This window comes from Mercenaria mercenaria, unplaced genomic scaffold, assembly GCF_021730395.1.
Source record: "Mercenaria mercenaria strain notata unplaced genomic scaffold, MADL_Memer_1 contig_1299, whole genome shotgun sequence".
Taxonomy (NCBI): domain Eukaryota; kingdom Metazoa; phylum Mollusca; class Bivalvia; order Venerida; family Veneridae; genus Mercenaria; species Mercenaria mercenaria.
In genome coordinates this window covers 22,085-46,188 of record NW_026459280.1, presented here as the reverse complement: position 1 = coordinate 46,188, position 24,104 = coordinate 22,085, and the positions used below count along the sequence as shown (strand labels likewise).

The window sequence follows — 24,104 nt, the reverse complement described above, 5'->3', positions numbered from 1 at the left end:
GACCATCTTTTTTTAAAAATTTCAGAATTGAAAGTCCAAATCATTAAAAACCAAAAGTGGAAACCCTAAATTAAAAATTTTTACAAAAACTTACCGGACGCACATTTGCTCTAAAAAAATTTAATTTATCAATTGTGCTGCATGTTTTTTGAATTTGACTTTGAGAAAAATATTTCTAAAACCCAAAAAATGAATAAATTTTTTAATGGATTTTTTGCAAAATTTCCTCATTATTTTTCTTTATTAAATCCTTTTTAATAGAAAACCCCCAATTATCATCAGCAGCAGCATTTGCATATATCAAAAAAAAAAAAATTCATTTTTTCCAGTTTATTTTGCAAACCAGAAGTTAACCAAAACCTTTTCATTTATTTCTTTTTTAAAAATTTTAAATCATAAACAATTTTTTCCCTTTTTTAACCCAAAATGCAATAATGAAGCATTATTTAAATTTGACAATTTGAGCTCCATCAACTCACACATTGCAATTTATTTTCTTAAAACTTTACTTTAAAAAACCATTAAACCAAACAAAATATGAACCAAACATAATTGTAAAGGATACCGTTTTTTTGTTGTTTTAAATTATTCCAAGGACAGTATTAATGCGTATCTAATTGAAAAAGGAGAATTCATATCTTTCACAATATTCTTTTGTTCTAAACATGTATATATTATAATTTTTTATTTTTTATTCTAGTTTTTATTTTAGTTTTTTTAAATTAATCTTTACGTTTTTGTTGAGCTAAAGTTTCCCGATCCAGACAAATTTTATTTATTTTATAGAAAATCCTCCTCTTATCATTTTTTTACTTTTATTCTTTTTTTTAAATTTCCTTTGCAATTTAAAATTACCAACTCCCGGAGCAGGTTTCTTTTTAAGTTTTTTAAAATTTTTGGCAGCTAAATTTCCAACTTTGTGCCCAACTTTTTTGTTCCCCTTTCAATGCGCTTTTTTCCCGCTGTTTCCAAAACTTTTTTTCCAGCTGGCTAATTGAAGATCGGGGAACTTTAACAATTTCGTTTAAATGTCAAAAATACCTGTTCCGTTAAGATTTCTTTTCCTGTGGACAAAACATAAAAAAATTTTCCCTTTTTTTTGTCATAAACTTTTTTTTACATTAATAAAACAAAATTTTAATTTTAAAAATTTTTTTTAAAATTTTGTAAAAATTTTTTTCAACCTCATTAAAATTAATTATTCTACCAAATACATCTTAATATATTTCTAATTGAATTTTAATATATTTTAAAAATTTTAGAATATCCAACTCTTGTGGTTTTTTTGTAAATGGATAAGCCCCTTTTAATCTGCAGACTTAAAAACAAGAAAAAATCCGAAATTTCCCTCAAAAATGAATTATCAATAAGACACAATGAAATAAATTGTATCCCAAGTTAGTTAATTTGGTGTTTTGTTCCCCCTTCAGTTTTGTCAATTTTTTTTTTTCAAAACCAAGCAATGTATGAAAATTGAAATTTCCAAAATCCAACTTAAATTATCTGAATTGAAATCAAAATCTTAAAATATTAAATCAAATTCCAAAAATTATTGGGGTACCTTGGTCCCCGTCGCTGCGGCAGCAAAGTTATTTTTCAAATTTAAATCACCATTATTTATTAATGTTTTTCCCCAATAAAAATTTTAAAACTGTGTAACGTAAGAACCATTTGAAAATGTACTTTTCCCTTCTTTACCAATCCACTAAATTATGCCAAGAAAAGTCTAGTGTTAATAATCCAAACCAACAACAAAGTTTTTTTTTTTCTAAAATTAAAGAACGACTAAATCTGATGTAAAACCTGGAGATTTTTATTTTCTTTAACGTTTTAGAATTTAAACTATTTTTTTTTCCATTTATATATAATTTAAAAAAATTTTAAATTTAAAAAATAAATTTTAAAAAAATAATTTTTTTATAACTTTCATGTTGTTTGGAAAAAGAATTCAATTTTTTAAAAGTTCATCAATTTTTCTAAAACCTTCATTTTTTATTCTTCCTTTTATTTTATCCCCATCAAAAGAAACAAAATTAATAACCCCTTTAACCCCAAATTTTTTTGGGTTAAGGGCAACTCATAACCTTTCCCCTAATTTCTTTTTTTTAAAAACTAATCTTTTTTGATAGGAATCCACTTTTTTTGTTAAATTTTTTTTAAATACTTTTCTTGAAAAAAAAATTTAAAAGTTTTTTATTATTGTTATATCTTTTTATAATTAACAATTTAAATCATCATCTACTTTAGTTTAAACTTTTTTTCCCGTTATTTTTATCCTTAGCAATTAACTTATTTGGGATAAAATTTATTTAAGTTTAAAAATTAAATTACCGTATTTTCCATTTTTGGTAAAATTTTTGGGGTTTTGATATCTTATTCCCTTTTCCCGTATATTTTTTTTTTTTCTAGAAATATTTGATTACGTTTCGTATTTGTTTAATTATCCGACAATATAATGCCTTTTTCCCCAGATTAAAATTGTTTTTTTTTTCTTCTAGTTATTTCACCAGATTTAAACCCCAATTTTTTTAACCCCTGAACATTTTTTTTATATATCCCTACTTCTTTTTATCATTTTTTCATCAGGGTTTCAATTTTCTGTAAAATATTTTAAAAATTTTTTGCTGGGATAATGTTTTTTATCTAAAAGACTAAATCAAAATTTTTTAAAAAAAGTAAAATTTTTTTGGCTTTCTCCCCAATTTTTTGTTCTTCAATGATCTTTAGTTGTATCATCAGTTGTTTCGTTTTCCCTCTTTTTTCTTCCTAAATTTCTAACTTTTAAATTCATCTTGGAAACCCCTCCAAACAATTCATCTCCCCAATTAGGGAAGCCGATTTAAAGCTTTTTCTCTTTTATATCTTCCAGACTTTTTAATTTTTTTTTTTCGTAGGTTCTTTGTTTTTTCCCATTTTTATATTCCCCCGCCAATCTTCAGGAGACCATGTAATTTACGGTTCTTGGAATAGTTGTGGGACACCCCCGGATGTTTGATTTTTCATTTTATCACCTAGTAACGCTAAAAGTTGTTTATTCCAGGGAATGTTTTTTTTTAAATGACTTATAATTGTTCTTTTTTATTTCTATTTTTTTTAGTAATTGGGTTTTTTTAATTTCAGTAACATTTCCCCATTTTTAGCTTTTTATTTTTTTTTCTCATTAAATTTTCTCTAAGATTTCTCTCTTTTGTCCGACTATTTTTTTTCTTATTAATTTCATTAAATTTGATTGCATTTTTATAATAATGAAAAATAATGTAAAATAATGTAAAATAAGTAAAAAAAGAAGATATTTAAAATAAGTAATTTTAAAAAAAAGGAAATTCCAAAAATGATACAAAAAATGAAAATTCAATAACTTTAAACAATTTTCTTTTTTGCAGATTCATTTTTTTGAATGTTAAAATGTGGATCTTTGGATCTGGAAAAACAAATACACTAATGCAAAATTCGAAAAACCCTTATATTTTGATAAATTATACTTTTAGCTAAAAAAACCTAGAACAACTAAATTCAAATTTAATAAATCTTTAAAAGAAATTGCAAAAAAAAAAAAGAGACCAAATAAATACTGAAAATTTAACTGATCCCGACAATTTAAACCTTGTGAGAAACTGAACAAAAAAACAAAAAAATAGTAAAAATTTGATGATTTTGTATGTGAAGAAAAAGGTTCAAAAGAAATAACAAAATATTTATTCAAGGGCGCCACAAAAAAAGTTTTTGTATTTTTAAGTCAGTCTTAAAAAAACCCAAAGGATATTCGGATTAAATGTTACATTATAATTTATTAAAGTCCCGGGAAAATGGAAAATAAAGGGTTTGTGAGACAAAAAATTTGATCGTATATTTTGCTAATGGAACAAACAAAAAAAATATTTTTATATATTGACAAACCAAGGAAGTTTTTTTTTAAAAAAAAACTTTACTGGGAATATAATAATTAAATAAAGGGATTTTTAATGATTAAAAAAAATTTAAACAACCTGACAGTATAAGAAAGTTAAAAAATTTTAATTTATTTTTAATGATATTACAAAAAGCAAATTTAAAAGCTTAAAAAGGAAAGGAATCGATCCACAGAAAAAAAATTTAAAACCAAGAACGGCAAGATATAAAATGAAAAATCAACCTAGGAAATCCCGATAAAAACCAAAGAGCATTCCAAGACGGTTTTTTTTTATAAAAAAAATTCAAAGGAAAAAATACTATAAAATTGAAGACACAAAAGTATAAAAAAACACAAAATAGGAAAATAAAAGAATATTGAAAATTACCAAAAATTTTAAAAAGAATTTATTATTAATTAATCAATCAAGGGAAAATTTTAAGAAGAAATGAAAGCTTTAAATGATTCTATTTAAAAAACGAAAAGGAATCATTTTAAGAAACAACATAAAGAAGAAATTTTGAGTTAAATTTTTAAAAATTTTTTTTCCCCCAAGTTTAAGAATAAAAGATAATGATTTAAACAGAAGAACAAAAAAACAAGATAAATAAGCAGAAAAAAATTACAAAATATGTATCAGTTAGAAATCAGAACGAAAAAAAATAAAAAAATACTGAAATGGCAAAAGGAACAAAATTTACTCGATACATTTTCAAAAAAAATTTGAGAATAAAAAGCGAAATTGGGAAAAAACAGCTTCACAAAGAGTATGATCATGAACGCATTAATAACCTTTAAAAAAAAAAATTAAATTTTAAAATAGATACTTTAAAAAACAAAATTTGAAATTTGGGAAATATGTTGACAACCGCCCAATTTAAAATTGCAGAATTAATAAAATTACAAAAAAATTTCAAAAAGAAAATTTAAAGAATTTTTTAAAAAATTTAAAAAAAAAACAAAAGATTTGGACTTGTATTGAAATATCAGCTAAACAAAAGAAACAAAAAAGAAATTTTAAAATAAAAAAATGATAAAATTTAAAAAAAATAACAAAGTTTGGACTCTGTGTTGAAATACACTAAACAAGGAGAAACAAACACGCTAATACCCAAGTAATTTCTGCAAAACAAAAACAATAACCCTAAAGTCGAAGAAATTACCATAATACCCAAAAAATTACAAAAAATAAAAAATGTTTTTTTTAAAACAAGAAACACAAACTAGAACAAAAGGCGTTGTTGACAATTTATTCTCGAGTTGCTACAACAAAACGATTGAGATTTAAACGAAAAATTCTTTAAAATTAAAAAAAAAAGACGGAAAAAAGAAGAAAACTAAAAAAAAGTAAAAAATGAAGTTTCTCTTTGAATACTAAATAAAAGTTTTATGTTTCTAAAAATGAAAAAATTTTAACCGTCAGGTGCTTGGAATATTCAACATTGAAGCGGGGGGGCTGGGCTATTTAAAATATTTCAATTAAGACCTGGAAAATCGTAGATTATAAAGATTTTAAAAAACACAAACCAAGAAAAATAAAATAGATGTACAGATGTGACTTTGAAGGGGTTTTTTAAGCCAGAAAAAACCCGGAATTATTAAAAATATTAAGATTTTTTTTTAAAGGGGGCCCGGGCCCCTAGGTGGACCAAATAAACCGATTAAAAGCCCCAATCAAATTTATATTTAGGGGGAAATAGGTTTTGGGTGGTATAATGATCTATTTTTGGGGAAAAAACAGAAATAATAAAAATAGCGGGGGACTTTGACCGATCAGTTTTAAAATCTATTATAAAAAAAAAATTAAAAATTTATTAACACAAAGGGGGCAAAGTTTTACTTTATCCTTATGACATTCAAAACTACAAAAAAACATTTCACTTTTTGAAGGAAGTTTCATTAGATTTTACAATCGGTGAATCTATCCGGGTGACTGCCAAAAAAGCAAACTTTGAATTAAAAGCTTTAAAAAAGTTTAATTAAGTGTACTCGATAATATACTTACTAATTTAAAATAAGATCAAAAAAGTTACATTTACAATAAAAATAATCGCCCAAAAATTTGTCAAATTGGGGAAAATTTTCACATTGCTGCCATTGGGAAAAAAAATGGCAGGCTTTTTATTTGGGTTTAATTTTGTTTGCCCAAAGTTCGAAAAGTTTTTCAAGTTTGGGAGCGCGCCACATTGCTGCCACTTGGCAGGATTTTGGCAAATATTTGGTGGAAGTGTTTAAAATTATCTTTAATCATATTTTACTATAGGTTTTCATATAGTACTATGAAAACTCGTTTATTTTTTGTTTTTTAATTGTCCGGCATTGGATTTTTTAGAATAGGGTCAAGGGGTCAGGGGGGTCAAAATTGAGCTCGCTACCCCATATATATAACTACTAAAAGGTTGTAATCATTTAAAATGTAGATTGATTGTCGCAGTCATTTTCAATGCGCTCATTAGGCCTTTAAAAATAAGATTCATTAAAATCGACTGATGTCTTGATTTATAATTACGAAGTCGTACTTTCCAAAGCACATTCATGACACGTCGATGCAGAAGTCGCCGCCATCTTGAAAATTAGAAAACGTACATCGGTTTGAAAATTGATATAAGCTCACATAAGAGCGAAATGTTTTTGGCAAGCTATTGTGACCACCCCATGTCCGTCATCAAACTTTCATTCTAATTAAAGCTTGTCGTATTTAGAAATGAAAATTCTCTTAATTTTCCGCAGCTTCTTCAGATTCTGATTAATTGCTGCAGATTTCCTCGGCTCAATACTCAGCATTCCGCATTGATTGCAGAACTTTTCTGATAACTGATTTTCTCCCAATTTCCGCATGTTTTTCGGCATTCGGTGGCTCAATACTCTGCATTAATTGCGTAACTTTTCCGATTCTGATCTTCACTTAAACCAAGGAATATATTGCATCTGGAATGGAGTGTTATTGAATAATTTGAATCACGCCTCATAAGAGTTGTAATTCATATTATAGTGATCACCCAATCTGCCCGTTATTATACCTTTTGTTCATTTCTGCTTTCTTCCCTGGAAAATCGAGGCAAAGAAACTGGGAAATTTACACATAAAATGCGGATAATACTCCGCAATCGCATTCCACAGATTCTCCGCATTCTGGTTAGTTGCTGCGGATTTCCTCGGCTCAATACTCCGCACTGATCGCGGAACTTTTTCCGATACCTGATCATCTCTCCCAATTTCCGCATTTTTTCCGCATTCTAGTTTTGTTGCGGATCTCCGCGGCTCAATACTCCGCTTTTTTTACGCATGACTTGCGGAAATAGTCCTGCAGAGGAATTGCGGAATTCCGCATTATTTGCGGAGATCTGAGCTAAGGGTTAAACCTGAATAACATAGCGATTAAGTTATAAAAACTGATCGAGATTTAAATGAATAACTAAAAATACAAGGCCCTAGTTTTGTTTTCGTAAATAATTTGTCAAAATGATTTTATAAGGCCGAAATTTAAGATGAACATGATGAAAGTGCACGGCCGCATGCGTCAAGCAAGCCAAAATTTTGAGTTATTACTCACTATGAACTATAGGTATTCACATTCAAAAAAAATAAATATGTTTATATTACTGAATACTGTATGATTAGATGGAAAAACAGATTCATAGTCAGTCATTGTATGTATCGCAGAAACTTCCGAGCAACGTGGGAGTGATAAAAATAGTGGCAGATCTAATCTAGCAAATTTCACAGCATGTACTTTTTACGTCGCTGTCTACTTTTGTTTTCCCATGCCCAAAACACTAGCAAAATATAACTTTCCGTGTCGATTTGTCGTCTAAATCTTACTGGCAATGAAGAATGATGGGTTTAATCAGCTATAGGTACAAAGTCATTGATTACAATCATGTAGATTTGACGAACTGCCTCTTAACGTAAATCAGTGGTGAAATGATATGTGATTTACAAAATAAAGCTGCCTTTGATAGTTGTTCAATAAAACTTGTTGCTTATTAATTATCACCTGATATCTGTCTCTGAAAATGCAAGCCGACACTTCATGAGGGTAACAGAATTAAGAATGTTTGAAAGTATGAATCATCAGTGTCATCTTTAAACAAAAGAAAGGAATTTCAAAGCTGACTTTCACAACATGGTAGGCATTACCTAAAGAATAATACAAAATATCTATCCCATATCTGAGATATGAAAAATTCTCAAATTCAATGAGGAAATAGTATGTAAAATGATAGATATGCATATATGAAAATTGACGCCAGCAAGCGTTCTTGGGCAAATGCCCTTTCAATGCCAAACCACGTGTTCAAAGTGCCCTTTTTCAAGGGAAGCACCATGCCCCTTAAAGAGTCTGCAGGAAACACTAAATTCTGTTATTTTTACGGCATATATATGTATATTAGAGCGGATGTGGGTAATCCCGAACAGGGGGGTAATTCTGAACACATTTTTCCAATGACATTTTTATATTCTTGAAAGGCACCAATTTTTATTCTAATCCACGGCGTCACATAAAGGATAACAACACATTCCATATCATATTGCAATGAATGCAAAGTTGTCGCGCTTTAAGACTTTTCAAAATAACAAGACTAGAATTTATACGACAGCTTGCATGCAAGTCGTTCTTACCTGTTTTTGTATTTCCATGTTAGTAATACGTAAGGATCTAAAAGTATTGGTTTTTACCGCTGACAATGTTTTGATGGAATTCATGCATCACAAGTGTTCCGTGGGAAGGGAGTTAACTGCATTTCTCATTATGCAAAACATTGAAAGATCAAATAAGCCGTTCGGAATTAGACACACTTATTAATGTTAATTAATGTGTGGCTTAAGGGATTCCAAACAATCTATATATGAGGAACAGTTTATCCAGAATAAGTATATGTAAAGACTTATACTATATTTGAAGCAAATAACTAGAGCTAGATTAAAAATAAATAATAGATAAATAAATAAAAATAGATACAGTAACAAATAAATAAATCTACTACTTTGTAAAATGAGTTCAACTTGCTTTCATTCATATTGGCTCGTTTTAAACATGTGTAATTTGATCCGACTCTGTTAGAGGAGGCGACGACTCATGTAGCAATAGCATGAGCTTGTCAAGAGTTGCTAGGGAATTTTGGGTGCCAAAGACAACCCTGCACGGTCCACGTTACTGCTATGCATGTGAATAATAATACAGGCACCAATTGTGGATGCAGATTTCACCCTTAATGTTTGGCAGATGAGTTATTGGGCAATACAGACAAACTTCCGTTTGAATGCAAATACTGTTAATTTAAACACAGATTCTAAGACATTTTAACACTGCACACTGCATCATGCATAAAGGTGTTAATACCATATTCAGTGTTTCGGACATTAATCATGTAGAAAGTTGTCAAGATGTTGTGCTGTGCTTCTGCAAATTTAGGTTTAGATACAGATGCTCTGTAAATTCCAGTTATATATAGATCCAGGATGAACTCAGGTGAACTATATAGGGCCATCATGGCCCTCTTGTTGGATAATTGGTCTTCAAAAATTGACTACAATTATAGTACATGACCACTATTGTTTTTGAAGCAATGTTTCTGGTCAAGGTCAATATTACTAAAACTAGAACTTTAAAAAGAGGTACAGATCTGAAATTTAGGCTGATGACTATAAAGTTAGTAAGTTTCTGGTCAAGGTCACTGTCACTGAAAAAAGCACTTTAAAATGGTAAGAGATACAGATGGGCTGACTATGTAAAAGCCTAAGTGCAATGAGTCGATGTTTCTGGTCAAGGTCATTTCAAAGCCACTATCTCTAAGAATACAAATTTAAAACAGAGATGCAGATATGAAATTTGGACTGATGACCAAATGCTAGGCATTGCAGAGTTTTATGGCCTTAAGTTACACTTGAAAGCATCTTGTCTGTGTAGTGTGTGTTTCACAGATGCATCTACTTGATTTATATCACTGATTGGTGTTTGCATGTAAACATGATTTTATTTTTACAGTATTTTAAACGTGAAGATGAGACCAAGAAAAGGGAAGGAGAACGCTGACTGTGTGTCGGCAGAAGAAAAAGGAATTCTAGAAGTGAAGTTTATTGACAGTTACATAGGTGAGTGATTCGGAAATACTAATTTAAATCTTACTGTAGTTATTTAGTATCAGTATTCACATCAGATAAAAATAATCCCCGTAACTTGTGATTTGAATTTTGACGGTTCTAATTATGCAATATTTTTTACTTAAATATTTTTGTGAAGGGTTAGAACTGTGCTGGTCCACATGTCTTTTAGTCAATCCAAAGTAAGTTCCAGTTAATTTTTTTGTACCAGTCTACACTTTAGTTTAATTCAATTATAATTATTACTTAGAGACATTCACTTAAAACTTAAAATAAATTTCTTACTATCTATGTCTACATTGTTTTTGATTTGCACTCAATGACAAGCATATTTTTTGACACATTTGGCATTCAAAATGATATTGGAGTTTAGATGTTGACTTATATTTAATCCTGCAAATTGTAGATGATCTGTATAGAAAAATGAATGTGAAAAAAGCTGCCCGACTAGCTCAATTGGTAGAGCCATGGACCCACGTTTTGAGGGTCGCGGGGTTGACCAAGGGTGGCGACAACTCCCTTTGGCGTTTTTCACCACCCACCACTGTTTCAAGTGGGGTAGTTGACTGTGTAATTACTAGCATGCAAGGAATTGGCGTGTACTGGTAAAAAGACCCAGGAGACGCAATAGATATCAGGCTGCCGTTAAATGACTCTGACTGTTAATACGGGGTTAAACCCCAAACAACCTGAGCGGAAAAAAACTGTGCTACAGCTGATTATTGTATGACCTTTATAACGGCCTGCTTTGAAGGTTGCTTTCAGCCTGTTGATTATTTGCCTGGAAAATGAGCCACGCTATGGCTATGCAAAAACCATCTATGTTACAGCAGATTAAGCTTGATAACACAAGACACTACAGGGATTTTTTAACAGGAAAACTGACAAAAAGGTTGCAATACATATGTGAGATGTTCAGAAATTGCAAAAACAAATCGTACTACTACAGATTATTGTCAATGACAAAAACTGATTCAGTAGTTTGCTTCATACTGTAAATGACCTGTATTAGAAATAGAGTTATGCTGTGGTAAAGCTAACTTTGGCTATGGCATCAGTTAGGGCTCTAAATTGGCAGGGGGCTTATATGTGGTTTGCAGTACTCATTCACTTATATTCAGCGAAATTCTTCCAGTATGTCCTTCACATGTCAGATACGACACCTTTAAATTTATATAATTCAGTTCTATCATCTATGCCCTTACAGAAGAAAAAGGCCTGCTGCGTACTCTTGCTGTGTACATACAGCGTATATGATGCGTACATGATGTGTACTGAAATCAATAGTACGCAGGATATACACCGCACATACATTGATAGTACGTTTGTAGTACACTTTTGACATGCAAATGAGCTCTGCCGCGTACTACTTGCTGCGTACATGCTGTGGACTACATAGTACACAGGATGTACGCTGGAGGAATTTAGTATGCGAGAAATAGTACGCAGCATGTACGCGGCACATACACTTTTCACATGCAAATGAGCCTGCGGTGTACTACCCCTGCGGCGTACATGCTGTGTACTCATGCGGTGTACATGCTGTGTACTCCTGCGGCGTACATGCTGTGTACTCCTGACCCGAGTCCTGCGGCGTACATGCTGTGTACTTCTGCTGCATACATGCTGTGTACTCTTGTGGCGAAACTGCTGTGATAATGTAAATTCCTTACCCCACCAACTTTCGTACACAAATGCTGATCATTTAGACAGAAAAAAACAGAAAAAAGATAAGTGACATGCATCAATAATTATTTACCCTTACCAAAATAATGTAGATTGATGTTATCAAATAAATTAGTATGCTTTTCTCCATCCACTTTTCAATGAAATAAATCAATTTTTGTAGCATGTAATTTGGTAAACATTTGAAGAAAATGGCGTAACTGCATCAAGGGGAAACAACTTTAATGCAACTTAATATAAGTGTTATGATTTATTATAGACGATGTGTGCGTAGTATGTATTTATTTTGATTAAAATCCATCTGAGAACAATCTAGGACTGGAATTATATAAGCATTTATACACATTTACGTCCGTAAAAAGTAGCGCACCAAAAAATTTTGGATTGATTTTTTCCAATGGGGCAAGCGCAATTAGCCAAAAACGTTCTGAAAATATACGAGCGGCAAATCCGATGAACAACTTTTTAATTTGGTGAGGCCTTAATGAGTTAACATAGTGAGCATTAAAGCCTTTATAAAACATGATAGAGTGGTGTTTTGCTTAAGAGTATTCAAATAAAAGTGAGAGCTATTAATTCTTCTCATTCGGGCGCTGTTGCGGCATTATCTTGGTAATTAGTTCATGTATTACAAAATGTAATGCAACGAAGTTCAAATAAGGCTTTTCAATTATCCAAGTTAGAAAGCTCCAGAATTAATTCAAAATGAAAAAGAATATATTTTTACACTGCATGCAAGGTGCAGCTCAGAAATCACTAAGATGTAAGCTTCACAAATGAACATTGCAAATAGTTTGGCAAATTTTTATTGTTCAGAATACCGGTAATCTGAACTATTCTATGCTATTAAGATAAAAGTTACTCGGAAATAAAGTTCTTGCTTCCAAAAAAAAAAAAAATGTACAAATCCTTTCTGCATGAAGTCCCTCCCGCGTATATGAAGTTTACTTCAGACTTTAACTTATAAAAAAAAAAAAGTATAAATGCCAAAAGAAACTGTACAAGTCTTTCCCGCGTATATTAAGTGTACTGCACAAATTTCAAAGTATCTGCGGTGTATATGCAGTGTACTATTTTCTTGTACAAGTCCCTCCTGCGTACATGCAGTGTACTCCTTAAATTTTCAGAGTCTGTGCTGCGTACTTGAAGTGTACTAGTGACCTCCTGCGTACATGCTGTGTACTAGTCGAAATAGTACACGGCATGTACGCGGCATGCGGTGTATGTAAAATGTACTCCTCTGGCGTACTACTGTGTTCGCGGCATATACACAGCAAATACGCGGCATGTACGCCACAGAGGCTTGCTTCTGTAAGGGCGTAGGTTCAGGTGTGTTTGCCTCGGACACTATTGAAAAGGGACAGCTGGTTTGTTACTATGAAGGAGAGCTGATCTCGGGGAAAGATGGTATACAGAGGTTTAATACTCCACATGATAAAGGAAGCTTCCTTTTTTTCTTCCATCATGAAGGAAAACTGTTCTGGTAAGTAAATTAACATTAACCTAATCTGTTTCAAAGGTATCATTTGTATATTGAGAGATATACGTTCATACTCACACAGAACAGTCCTTACTGTGGCAAGACTTCACACTCACTACTAGTAGGTTACCTTGGCCCTTCCATGACTTGACTTTACACTTAAAAACTTTGCAAACAATTTTCATATTTCTCAACAATCCTTTAATTTGAGAATGTTTTTCAATGCTGCTTGGATTTGCTTCATATAGCCTACAGCAAGTAAATGTGATCGGCCTTCACAGCTGGGCATTTGCACCCTTGGAGTGCTTTTGCTTTTAAGTAAGAAATAAACATATATAATCAGGTCCTCACAAAGACTTAGTGTGTGTAGATATTTTGAATCCCCAGAAATATACTTTCTTAATACAGGACCTTCCAGTAGGCCCGAGCAAACTTCGTCTTTGTTACATGATTTAAGCTCGTTCGAACTTCGAAGCTTCCTTGGTGGTCGAAACAAAAATAAATTTGTAACTAAATACAGTTAGACACTTTTCTTAAGACAAGATGAGAAAACAATCAGGTCCTCCAAAGACTAGGGTTTTGTCTCGATACCTATGTTCTTTGTGTCACCAGGTATGGAGGGACCCACAGTGCCCCCCAGTATCCGAATATGCGAAGCGCCGAAGGTAAACAGGCAGTAAGGGGTGCCTAGAGTAAAAGTCGGGCCGTACAAGCAAGAAGTCAGCAATCCGGAACAACCTTGGTCAGGTGCAGAGAAAGACGCTGACCGGCGCCCCATGGCCAAATATTTCGCTTTCAGCTTAAGCTCCTGGCAAGCATGATTCAAAGGAAACTGCATACGGACAACGAGCCAGTTCTGTGTAACAGACCAAGGGACACATTAAATACTTCATAACGAACCCAAAAAATTTCGTTGAGTAGGAACGCCATTAAAAACCTAATTAAGCACTTGAATTTCAGGTGGCATCTTTAAAGAGACATTTTGCTAATTATATGGCGCACATACTGTATTTTGTGTTGGACCCATGCCCCAATTGTGAATTTGTCAGGATTTTGCTATTGTAAGGATAAAAAGTGCAGTATTTGAGTTACCTAATGTCCAACTTTAGTTAATTATATGCATGTTACTATTTTATTTTGTATGCTGATTTTAATAACCACTATACATTTCCTGGTAGGAAGAACATACACATGACTGTCTATTTATCAACTAGAATGCCTGTCATCCTTAGTACCACAGAATGTTTGGTGATTTAGAGGCGGATTTTGAATTGTTTCAAGTGTGGGATGTTTTCAAAACACTGTTTAACACTGGACCAGACCCAACTGGAACCAGTCAGGAGTTCGATTATCAGGTCTTTTTAGAGACCAAAAAATATGCAATTCGTTCATTACAAAAAATATTACTTACTTTCACAGCTGTGGGGAGACACAGTCTCGTAATATATCTGTGTATAATGTTGTGACAATATTTTTGCTTTTTTTTTTCTCTAGATAAATTGATGTTCTTGGAAACTGTTTGAACATTATTAAATTGATAAAAAGGTTGAATTACTACTAACACTATTACTACTGGTTAACAGTCAAATTTATAATGGTGTGTGAATGCACTGATGTATCAGTTCACAGATAAACATATCCCTAGTTGTTTTAAGCTGAATCAGCCTGTCATCAGGTGGGTCTGTTAGTTATTCCATATATCAGATATGTCTCTGAACCACTTGTCAAAGATTTCTAAGAACTGTTGAGGAATTAATCCATATGAAGCTAAGATGTGCATATAGTTGACAAATTCAGTTTTATTAAACAGTTTACGAGCTTAGGCCCTAATCGTTCATACAATGTTGCTACCATTTTCCGGACTTTACTAGATTTCAACCACACTTACAGGAATGCAGCCATGACAGTAGGCTTCTATCCTAACCAAATGTGACAGGGGACACCTAATGTTTGTCTGTGTGCATGTCGACCCAAAAACTGACAGCTGAAGCTTTACAGTAGTGATTAAGTGATAGATGAACAAATTGGGTGATGTTGTTTGAGAACATAGGGCATTGGAGCATTTCAGGACAGGGCCCCCTTACACCGAATATTTGGTTAGCCGACTACAGCACTTTCTGACAACAAGCATCACTGTTCCTGATATCCTGCATGACTTAGTATTCACAAATCAGGTCACACTATGGCCTTTTCATTTTTTAGCTCACAGAGCACAAACGTGAGCTCCTGGTGCGTATTTGATCGGTCAATAGTCCGTCGGTCCCTTTGTGCGTCCGTCAGTCAGTACACAATTTAATGCACGATATCTCTCCTAAACCATGCTAGGGATTTTGACCAAATTCACAGAAATGATCCTTGGGTGGTTCTTCTTTCAGTTTGTTCAAATGGATCGGTCCATTGCCCAACTCGGTCACCGGAGTAAAAATAGATTTTTTAACAGAACTTTTAAAACATCTAGTTGAAACCACAAGGCCTAGGCCATGATATTTTTCGTCTGTAGCATTGCCTAGTGGTCTCTACCAAGATTGTTCAAATTATGTCCCTGGGGTGAAAAGTGGCCCCGCCCGGGTGGTACCAAGTTTTAAATAGACTTCTATAGGAAAAAACTTTAAAAATCTTCTGGTCTGAAATCACAAGGCCTAGGCCATTGATATTTGGTATGTAGCATTGCTAAGTGGTCCTCTACCAAGATTTTTCAAATTCTGCCCTGCGGAGAACAGCGGCTCGCCATGAGGTCACCAGTTTACATCGACTTATATAGGAATAAAACTTAAAAATCTTCTTGTCCGAAACCACAATACCTAGGCTTTTGATATTTGGTAATGAAGCATTGCCTAGTGGTCCTCTACCAAGATTGTTCAAATTATGCCCCTGGGGTGGAAAAGTGGCCCACCGGGGGGTGGGGGTGGTCCCAAGACTTTTACATAGATTTGTATAGGAAAAACTTTCAAAAATTCTTTTGTCTGAAACACAATGGATAGGCCTTTGATATTTGTGTCTGTAGCATTGCCTTATGTCCCTTCTACCAAGATTGTTCACTTAAGCCTGGGTGGAAAGAGGCCCCGCCCGTGGGTCACAAGTTTAAATAGACTTGTATAGGAAAAGAAAACTTAAAAATTTCTTGTCTGACACCGCAAGGCCTAGGCATTGGTATTTGGTTTTTTTATGTAGCATGCTATGGGCTCAATAGTCTTCACATTATGACAAACGTGGCTGAAATTAAAAGACTAGACAGATGCCAAATCCACAGCATGATAATGGTTAAAGAATGTCTATGACAGCTTGTTTGAATGTTCTGTGTACATTTTTTATTGCTGGCATTTTTTTCTTCTGACACCAATTTCTGTGTCCTATCTAGGCGGAGCTTAAATACTTCAGTGATGTTTTAGTTTTACATTTTATGCTGCCCTTATTTGTTTATATCTTTTAGTCCTAAACAGTTAGAACCCTCTAAATGGACGGCTCTGACAGTCTTAGTCCGGTTTAGAGGGTTACGATTAGTTTGCGGACAATTGTAAGGTCTTATGGGATGTTTAATATACAGTTATATTTTTCTATATTATATTAAATATCTGTCTTTTTGTACAAACACTATTGCTGTGTCGTTTCAATATACATGTGTAATTAAGAAAATCAAACTTAAAAAATTTGGTCGGACAGTTTGTGTAGTACTAAATTTAGAAAAATGACTATTTCCATTCTGATTGGTTATTCCCAACTATTACTACCAATTTTAATAATACAGTGAAAAATTATAGATGTATTTTCAGTATCAAAAAGTAGAAGAAATTAAACAGTTTCTAACAAATAAATTCTTTTTTATGTCATTTCAGTTCTATGGTAAAGTATTAGAAATTTGCAGTACATATAAGGGGAACTTTATATGGTATTGCTAACATTTTTCACCAGAAGTCTTCGTATCCAGAATGAAGGGTTTCTGACAACAGGGATAAAATATAGACAGACGGTGGGACCGGACAATTTGTCATTTTAGAGGGGTTTCTGTTTACGGGGGTTCTGTTTAGGGGTTCTACTGTACAGAATAGAATTTTGAGGATAACAAGCCATGTAGTTCTGCAAGATTTTAACCATGTCAGATTGTTATCGATGTTTTAGCATAGCTTTAGTGACTAAACGTTTTAAGGTCCTCCAGCTCGTACATTTTTATGAGGTATTAGTACAGTGGTTGTCCGGAGGAGTGCCTGGAAATCATCAATGAGGCCGCCCCACGAGAAGAGTACATAGTGCGTTTTTGCGACCAGCTGGATCCAGGCTGAACCTGCGCCAAACTGCGCAGTCACTCATGATTCCGTACGTTCGCTTACAGTCTGCAAAATATTCATAGTGTCTGACAGAACAGTAATGCTTGATGCGACTGTCTGGATCCAGCTGGTTGCAAATGCACTTGCTCGTTTTTCGTGGCACGCGCTTTCTTTTTAAGTATATTCTTCTTCAATATCCCCCCTATCATGGGAATACTCCACACTTGTCTGAGGACCTTGCACTGACAGTCAATAAGTAGAACTGTCTTCAAGGCCATGATCTACCCTACAAAGTCTTAAAAACAGCTTTTTTTTATGCTTTTCAAAGGACAGGGCAGGGCATATTGTGTGAACAACTGTGGGGCGGCGTTGGTTATAGTTTTGTTCCCACCCTATATCTATTGAAAACTACCACGGATTACGACTGGAAACTTAAATAGGTACTTAGTATCAACATCTACATTGGTTGACACAATCCCCCATAACTTGAATTTGAATTTTAAGTTCACCTGGGCATGACGTGCACAAGGTACAGCTGTTGTGATGTCCTTTGTTGTGGTTTGTCGTCAGTTCCCCTGGCTGTAAACAATCAGAGGTCAATTTTTGATTCAGTCTATTATGGAACTTGGTCAGAATGTTAGCCTTTGCTACCTCTAGGTCCAGATCGATAATTAGTCATGTGGGAGTCAAAACTAAGTCACCAGGGCAATCCTCGAAAAAACCTTGTTAACCGACAGAGGTCACATTTTGTACTTAATCTTTATGAACCTTGGTCAGAATAATTTGCAATGATAAATCTCAGTAAGTTTGAGAATAGTCTCAGGGCAAATCATAGAAAACCCTTGTTCCACTCTAGAGGTCCCATTTTTGAATCAATCTTTATGAAACTTAGAAGGTTTTTTCTTTATGAAATCTCGGTCAAGTTTGAAATGGGTACTGTTGGGTCACGAACTAGGTCCCCGGGTATATCAGAGGAAAACCATGTTTACACTCTGGTGGCCATTCTTCGACTTGCTCTTTATGAAAATGTTTGTCATGATTAATTCTAGGTTGCTCAAAATGGTATGTGCCTTTGTGGCCATATGTGGTCACAGGCTGGAGAATCAAGGGCTATCCTGGCCCTTTTGTTCCTAGCACAAGCCGGAGCAATATATTTTATATGATTTATTTGAGCGCAGGAATAGGGAGCTATTCATATGTACGATTTATTTCTGTAATTCTGCAAGTTTGGACGAGAGCTCCTTCGGTAAGTGAGTCGATATAGGGCATCATGGCCCTATGTCACAGAATTATGCTCAATTAGCTGCTTTTTAACTTCGACTTTTGGTTAACCATAATTTTGAAAACTATCAAGGTATTCATGTGAAACTTCAGACAGATCCAATGTACCTTATTATCACCATCTGTGCTTGGCTCATAAAACCAAATACCCATAACTTGATTTAAATTTTGACAGATTTTGCATTTTTTAACAATCGCACATTTGCTTAAGGTTTTTCATATTTATGTTCCTCATTTTGATCTAAATTATTAAATTTCATTTGAACTTATAACTATGATCTTACAGTCAATGTCTACAATATCTTTGATTGGCCTCTCTGGCGTATTTTGTGACATCTTGTTTTATATGGTTAATCCAGTACATAACTATTTTTAGTACTAGGGCAGCGGACACTCTGTCCCCAGCCATCCATTACAGCACAGTACCACTGCTGCACTAACAATGGACCAAGGTGGCCCGCCGCCAAACCAGCGCCGCGCACGAGAAAATGTAATTGTGGCGTTTGCAACCCGCATGAATCAGATTCGCCTGCGCTAAACACGCGGTCTCGTCAGGATCAATATGTTCGCTTCAGCTTCTGGTTTGACAGCGACAGTTGGATCCTGATGAGAGTAAGATGAGCCGGCTCCTCTGACTCCCTGCAGGACGCACACAGCCCCAGTCCGTTTTATAGTGTCATAGCTACTACTCCCCCCAAGAGCGCGGCTTGCCCGAAATTATTACAGAAGACGACCGCGCCAACCCAAAAATGATTTAGATTTTGCTGTTACATCTTGCTTGTAATTAAAACATGACCCCAGTCACCAAAGTTGATGACAAAAACCCCCACAGCTGGTTTGGGGGAGTTTATACACATAACATGAAACTACTTTATCATGTAGAAGGCATGAACTAACAACCCCCCTTACATTTAAATTACATACCAGATCGATAGTAGTTGGATCTTTGCTTGTTGGGAGAGAAACCTGTTGATGTAGCACTCACTTTCCTTTCAATTGTACTTTATTAATTGAGTCACAGGCATTACTCTTCTGGACAATGTTCTTTTCATTAATTTTATTTCATTCATTGAGAAGGTGCATTTGCAGGGTCTGAATTCCTTGCAGTGATTGAGCAAGAATATAATCACCATTTTTTTTAGTCGCCTTTTCGAGCAAAAAATTAGAGTATAGTACTCGCCCGGCGCGGTCGTGTCGGCGGTCACCGTTGGTTTAAAGATTTTGATACGTCAAAATATTGAACACAGCCCTCATGCTTGGAAATTAAACTATTTATTTACTATCCAAAGTTCTTACACCCGGAAGAACAATCCCCATAACTCTGTTTGAATTTTAGACAGAGTTATGCCTTTTAACCATTGTATTTTTGTAAAAGTTTTTGATAAGTCACATATCTCTGTATACTCTATACAGCTATTGCATTTGAAACACAAAAATCGTTATTTACCAACCATCAACACCAGGAGAACATTCCCCATAACTCTGTTTTTTGATAATTGACAGACATTATGCCTCTTCTAACTTAGATGTTTTGTTTCATATTTTTTGATTACGCAATATTTCTGTTACTATTAAAGCTTTTGAGTTGATACTGAAATAGTTATTTACTATCCAAGTCTCACCAGGAGACCAATACCATAACTCTGGTTTGCCTTTTGACCGAGTTCTGCTTTAAATTAGAATTTATGGTTAAAGTTTTTGATAAAGTTCAAATATCTCTGATACTATTCAAAGCTTTTTCTTTGAAACTTAAAATACTTATTTACATCAAAGTCTACACTCAGAGGAACCACCCCATACCTCTTGCTATGACTTTTGACAGAATTTATGCCTTTTTAACTTAGAATTTTTTGTTTAAATTTTAGCTAAGTCAAATTATCTCTGTTACTTTTTACCGCATTTGACTTGAACCTCAAAATAGTTATTTACTATCAAAGTCTAGACCAGAAGACACAAATTCCATCACTTTGGTTTGAATTTTGACAGAGTCATTCCTTTTACACTTGGTTCTTTTTTTTACTGGACAAAAGCTCTAATTCAAGCACTGCGAAAACCGTCGGAGCGCGCGTTTATACGGAATCTCTTGTTTACACCAAGCCCTTCAACACCACCTTAGCCAGTTGTTATAAAACACTTGGCAGGGATCTTCTTGATGGAACTTACAGATTGTTTCACCCTGGGCCAACGACCTGCCGCAGGACTTACTTGGCATTTACATAGGTTCCCATAGGACAAGCTTTCTTATAAAAAAAATCTTAGGAAATCATTCGGCCTGTTGTTAAGTGTTGGCGCATGTAACATTGTCTAATTAGAGAGTTACAAGATTATTGAAATTATGGCTCGCTGTGAAAATTGACCGAACCCCAGGGTTTACTGACTCAATAGGCATATATAGGACGGAAAACAGAAAAGGGCAGGTTTTCTGTTCACCTGAGCCAAAGGCTGAAGCTTGTGATTGGGTCAGTGTTCGTGTACTTTAAACGACATCTCCTCCTAAACCATGGGCCAATTTAAAGAAAATCACAGAAAAGCTCCTAAGGTGGACTCTACCAGTGAGTTGTTCAAATAAAGGAATTCCATGTGGAACTCTGGTTGCCTGGCACCAAGAGGAAAAACTTTAAAAAACTCTTCTGCAGCCTCACGGCTTGGCCTTTGATATTTGGTTATAAAGTATTGCCTAGTGGTCCTCTACCAGATTATTCCAACTTATGTCCCTGGTGAAAAAATGCCCCGCCGGGAGGTTTCCAGGTTTACATCGACTCTATAGGATCCATTTCCCAATCCTCCTCTGAAAACCACAAGGCCTAGGCCTTTGATATGGTAAGTAGCATTGTCTAGTGGTCCTCTACCAAGATTGTTCAATAATGTCCTTGGGTCAAAAAATGGCCCGCCTGGGTACAAGATTTACATAGCCTAATATAGAAGAAAAACTTTCCCAATCCTTCTTCTACTGGAAAACCCAGGTAGGCCTTTTGCCATTTGATTCGCAGCATAGCCTGTGGTTCTCAACCCAGCTTGTTCAATAATATGCTTGGGGTCAAAATGCCCGCCTGGGGGTCAATGATCTACAAAGACTTATATAGAAAAAAACACTTTATAAATTTCTTTACAACCACACGGCCTCGGCGTTGATATTTGGTATGCAGCATAGCCTAGATGTCTCTACAGATGTTCAAATTATGCCCATGGGGGTCCGTGAGTTCACAGTTTTCATAGACTTACTAGGAACAAAACTTTAAAAATTTTCCTATGAACCACAAGGCTCGGACTTTGATATTTAGTCTTACAGCATTGCTCCTTGTCCTCTACCAAGATTGTTCAAATTATGTCCCTGGGGCTCCAAAACTGGCACACCCAGGGGAACAAGCTTTACATAGCCTTATATAAAGACCAAGAACTGTCACACACTCTTCTTCTCCGAAAACCCTATGCCAAGGCTTTTATAATTGTTATTGTAGATTGCCTAGTCGTCTTCTATCCGAGTGTTCAAATTATGCCCTTGGGTTTGAAATGAGCCCCACGTGGGGTCCAAGTTTAACCTGAACTTATTAGGAAAAAAAAACTTTCTACACACTTTTCTCTGACCATCCAGCCTGGGCCTTTGCTATGTGGTATGCAGATCACTGCCCTGGTCACTACCAGATTGTTCAAAGTTATGCCTGGGATGAAAGGAGGCCCACCAGAGGGGGGGTGGGGGAGTCACAAGTTTCAGATAGACTTGTATATGATTTTTTTGCCATATAGATCCATGGATGATTTGGGTTGAACGCTATAGGCCATCATGGCCTCTCGTCATAAATTACAATAATCTTAAGCCTGACTTGCTTTAGAACTTTTGGCCATTTTTCCTTTCAGTGCAATAGATATCACGTGAGAGATAGGGGCCACCTGACTTCTAGTACATTGTGTGTCTTGGTGTTTAATGTTAATATTACTTCCGTATTATGAGTTCCTATGAACTTGGGAATTATCTCGACCATCCACATGGATACGAGGAAGTGGACCTCCAGCAGAGACTGCATCAAAATGATAATGCAAGTCGAAAGCATGTGCTAGCATTTTACATGTAGTCAGTAGCAAATTAATTGCAGTCCCTGCCAAATCAATTGGGTTTGTTCTTACTGTTGTCTTTGAAACCCCATTAAACCTTTGCTGCAAATAAGATGATTACCTAGGTCACGGCCGAACGCTAGTGATTGCCCAGAAAAAATCTGGGCCCCATATGTAAATGCTCGCTGGGAGGTATAGCCACCATTTTGACCCCGCGTCGTTTACTAACGGCACTGGTTGCACGTAATCCGAACTTCTTATCTTGAATTCTGACTTACATGAACTTTTCAGACGGGACCTACAATCCATCCGGCCACACGAACCAATCTCTATCGGAAATATTCTCCAGTATACGCTGTTTGAATTAGACAGATTCCACTTAGTTTGACCCAGGTAGATTGCTACTGAACACCATCCATATCCAGACTTTTGGACTGTGTAACACATAATCAGGGCTATCGGTTCACGCGTTTTCCAATTCTTTCTCTTCCAAATGCAATCGAGGACTAGTCGGTTTATTGGCGACCGGCTCCAAAAAGACGCGCTCTCACGAATATTCGCATAAAGCTGTTGCATTGAGTTTGTATTGTCAAACGTTGTGAGGCCTAAATTTTCTTAACAAGTGGGGTTGTGCGGGCCCGCTGTTTTTTTTCGAGTCCTCGTTTTAAAACGTTGCCCGTCAATAACTGTGTAGGACTTGGAGCGGCTTTTTAAGCCGCTTAATTTGCAAAGACTCGCCTCGTGGTCTCGAGTGGTTAATGTCGCAAGCTCACCAACTGTAACTTCACTGTGATCGCGGGGACGCGGGTTCGCTCCCGCTCCAAAACCATTGTCTCTTTATCTGAGCAGTTGTAGTTTCATACGGCGATGGGAGTCAAGTACTGAGACCTTCCCTGGATACGCAAGGTTAGGTTAAACTGCGCCTCTTATTGACTTTGACTGATTAAAGAGTTGCGTTAAATCCAGCTAAACCAACCAAAATAAATTTGCAATATTTGTAAAAGGATGTTGTTAAGGTACATCAGGATATATAACCGGTGAAAACTGGTAAACTTCAGGTGCAACTGGCAACAATGTTACAGACTCTTTTCACGAATTTGACAAAATGTCCACCATGTGATTTTCAGCACTTTGACTTTTTTTATCTTTCTTTATTCATATATGAGGCAACACTACAATAGCATAGAAAAATTCTTTACTCTTCTTTTGAAAAAAAATGTAAAATTCATCAGAAATTTTTGTCGCATACAGTTTAATATCGTTAAAATTACAATGAAACTTACACATCATGCTTATTTAAGGGTATACAAGAAGGTGTCTGCTTCAATTTAGATAATTGATCGCTGAAAAA

At 34.8% G+C, this 24,104-nt stretch overlaps 1 protein-coding gene across 3 annotated transcripts in view; it reads left to right on the top strand.

Moving 5' to 3' along the window:
• Positions 1-24,104, top strand: part of LOC123557587 (N-lysine methyltransferase KMT5A-A-like) — a 52,361-nt gene that overhangs the window by 13,241 nt on the left and 15,016 nt on the right. For all 3 annotated transcript variants that reach the window (XM_053532502.1, XM_053532504.1, XM_053532503.1), the window contains exons 2-3: positions 9,879-9,985; positions 13,004-13,163. In XM_053532502.1, coding sequence (XP_053388477.1) covers positions 9,895-9,985; positions 13,004-13,163 — 251 coding nt within the window. In that variant the 5' untranslated portion in view covers positions 9,879-9,894. The remainder of the gene's footprint in view (positions 1-9,878; positions 9,986-13,003; positions 13,164-24,104) is intronic.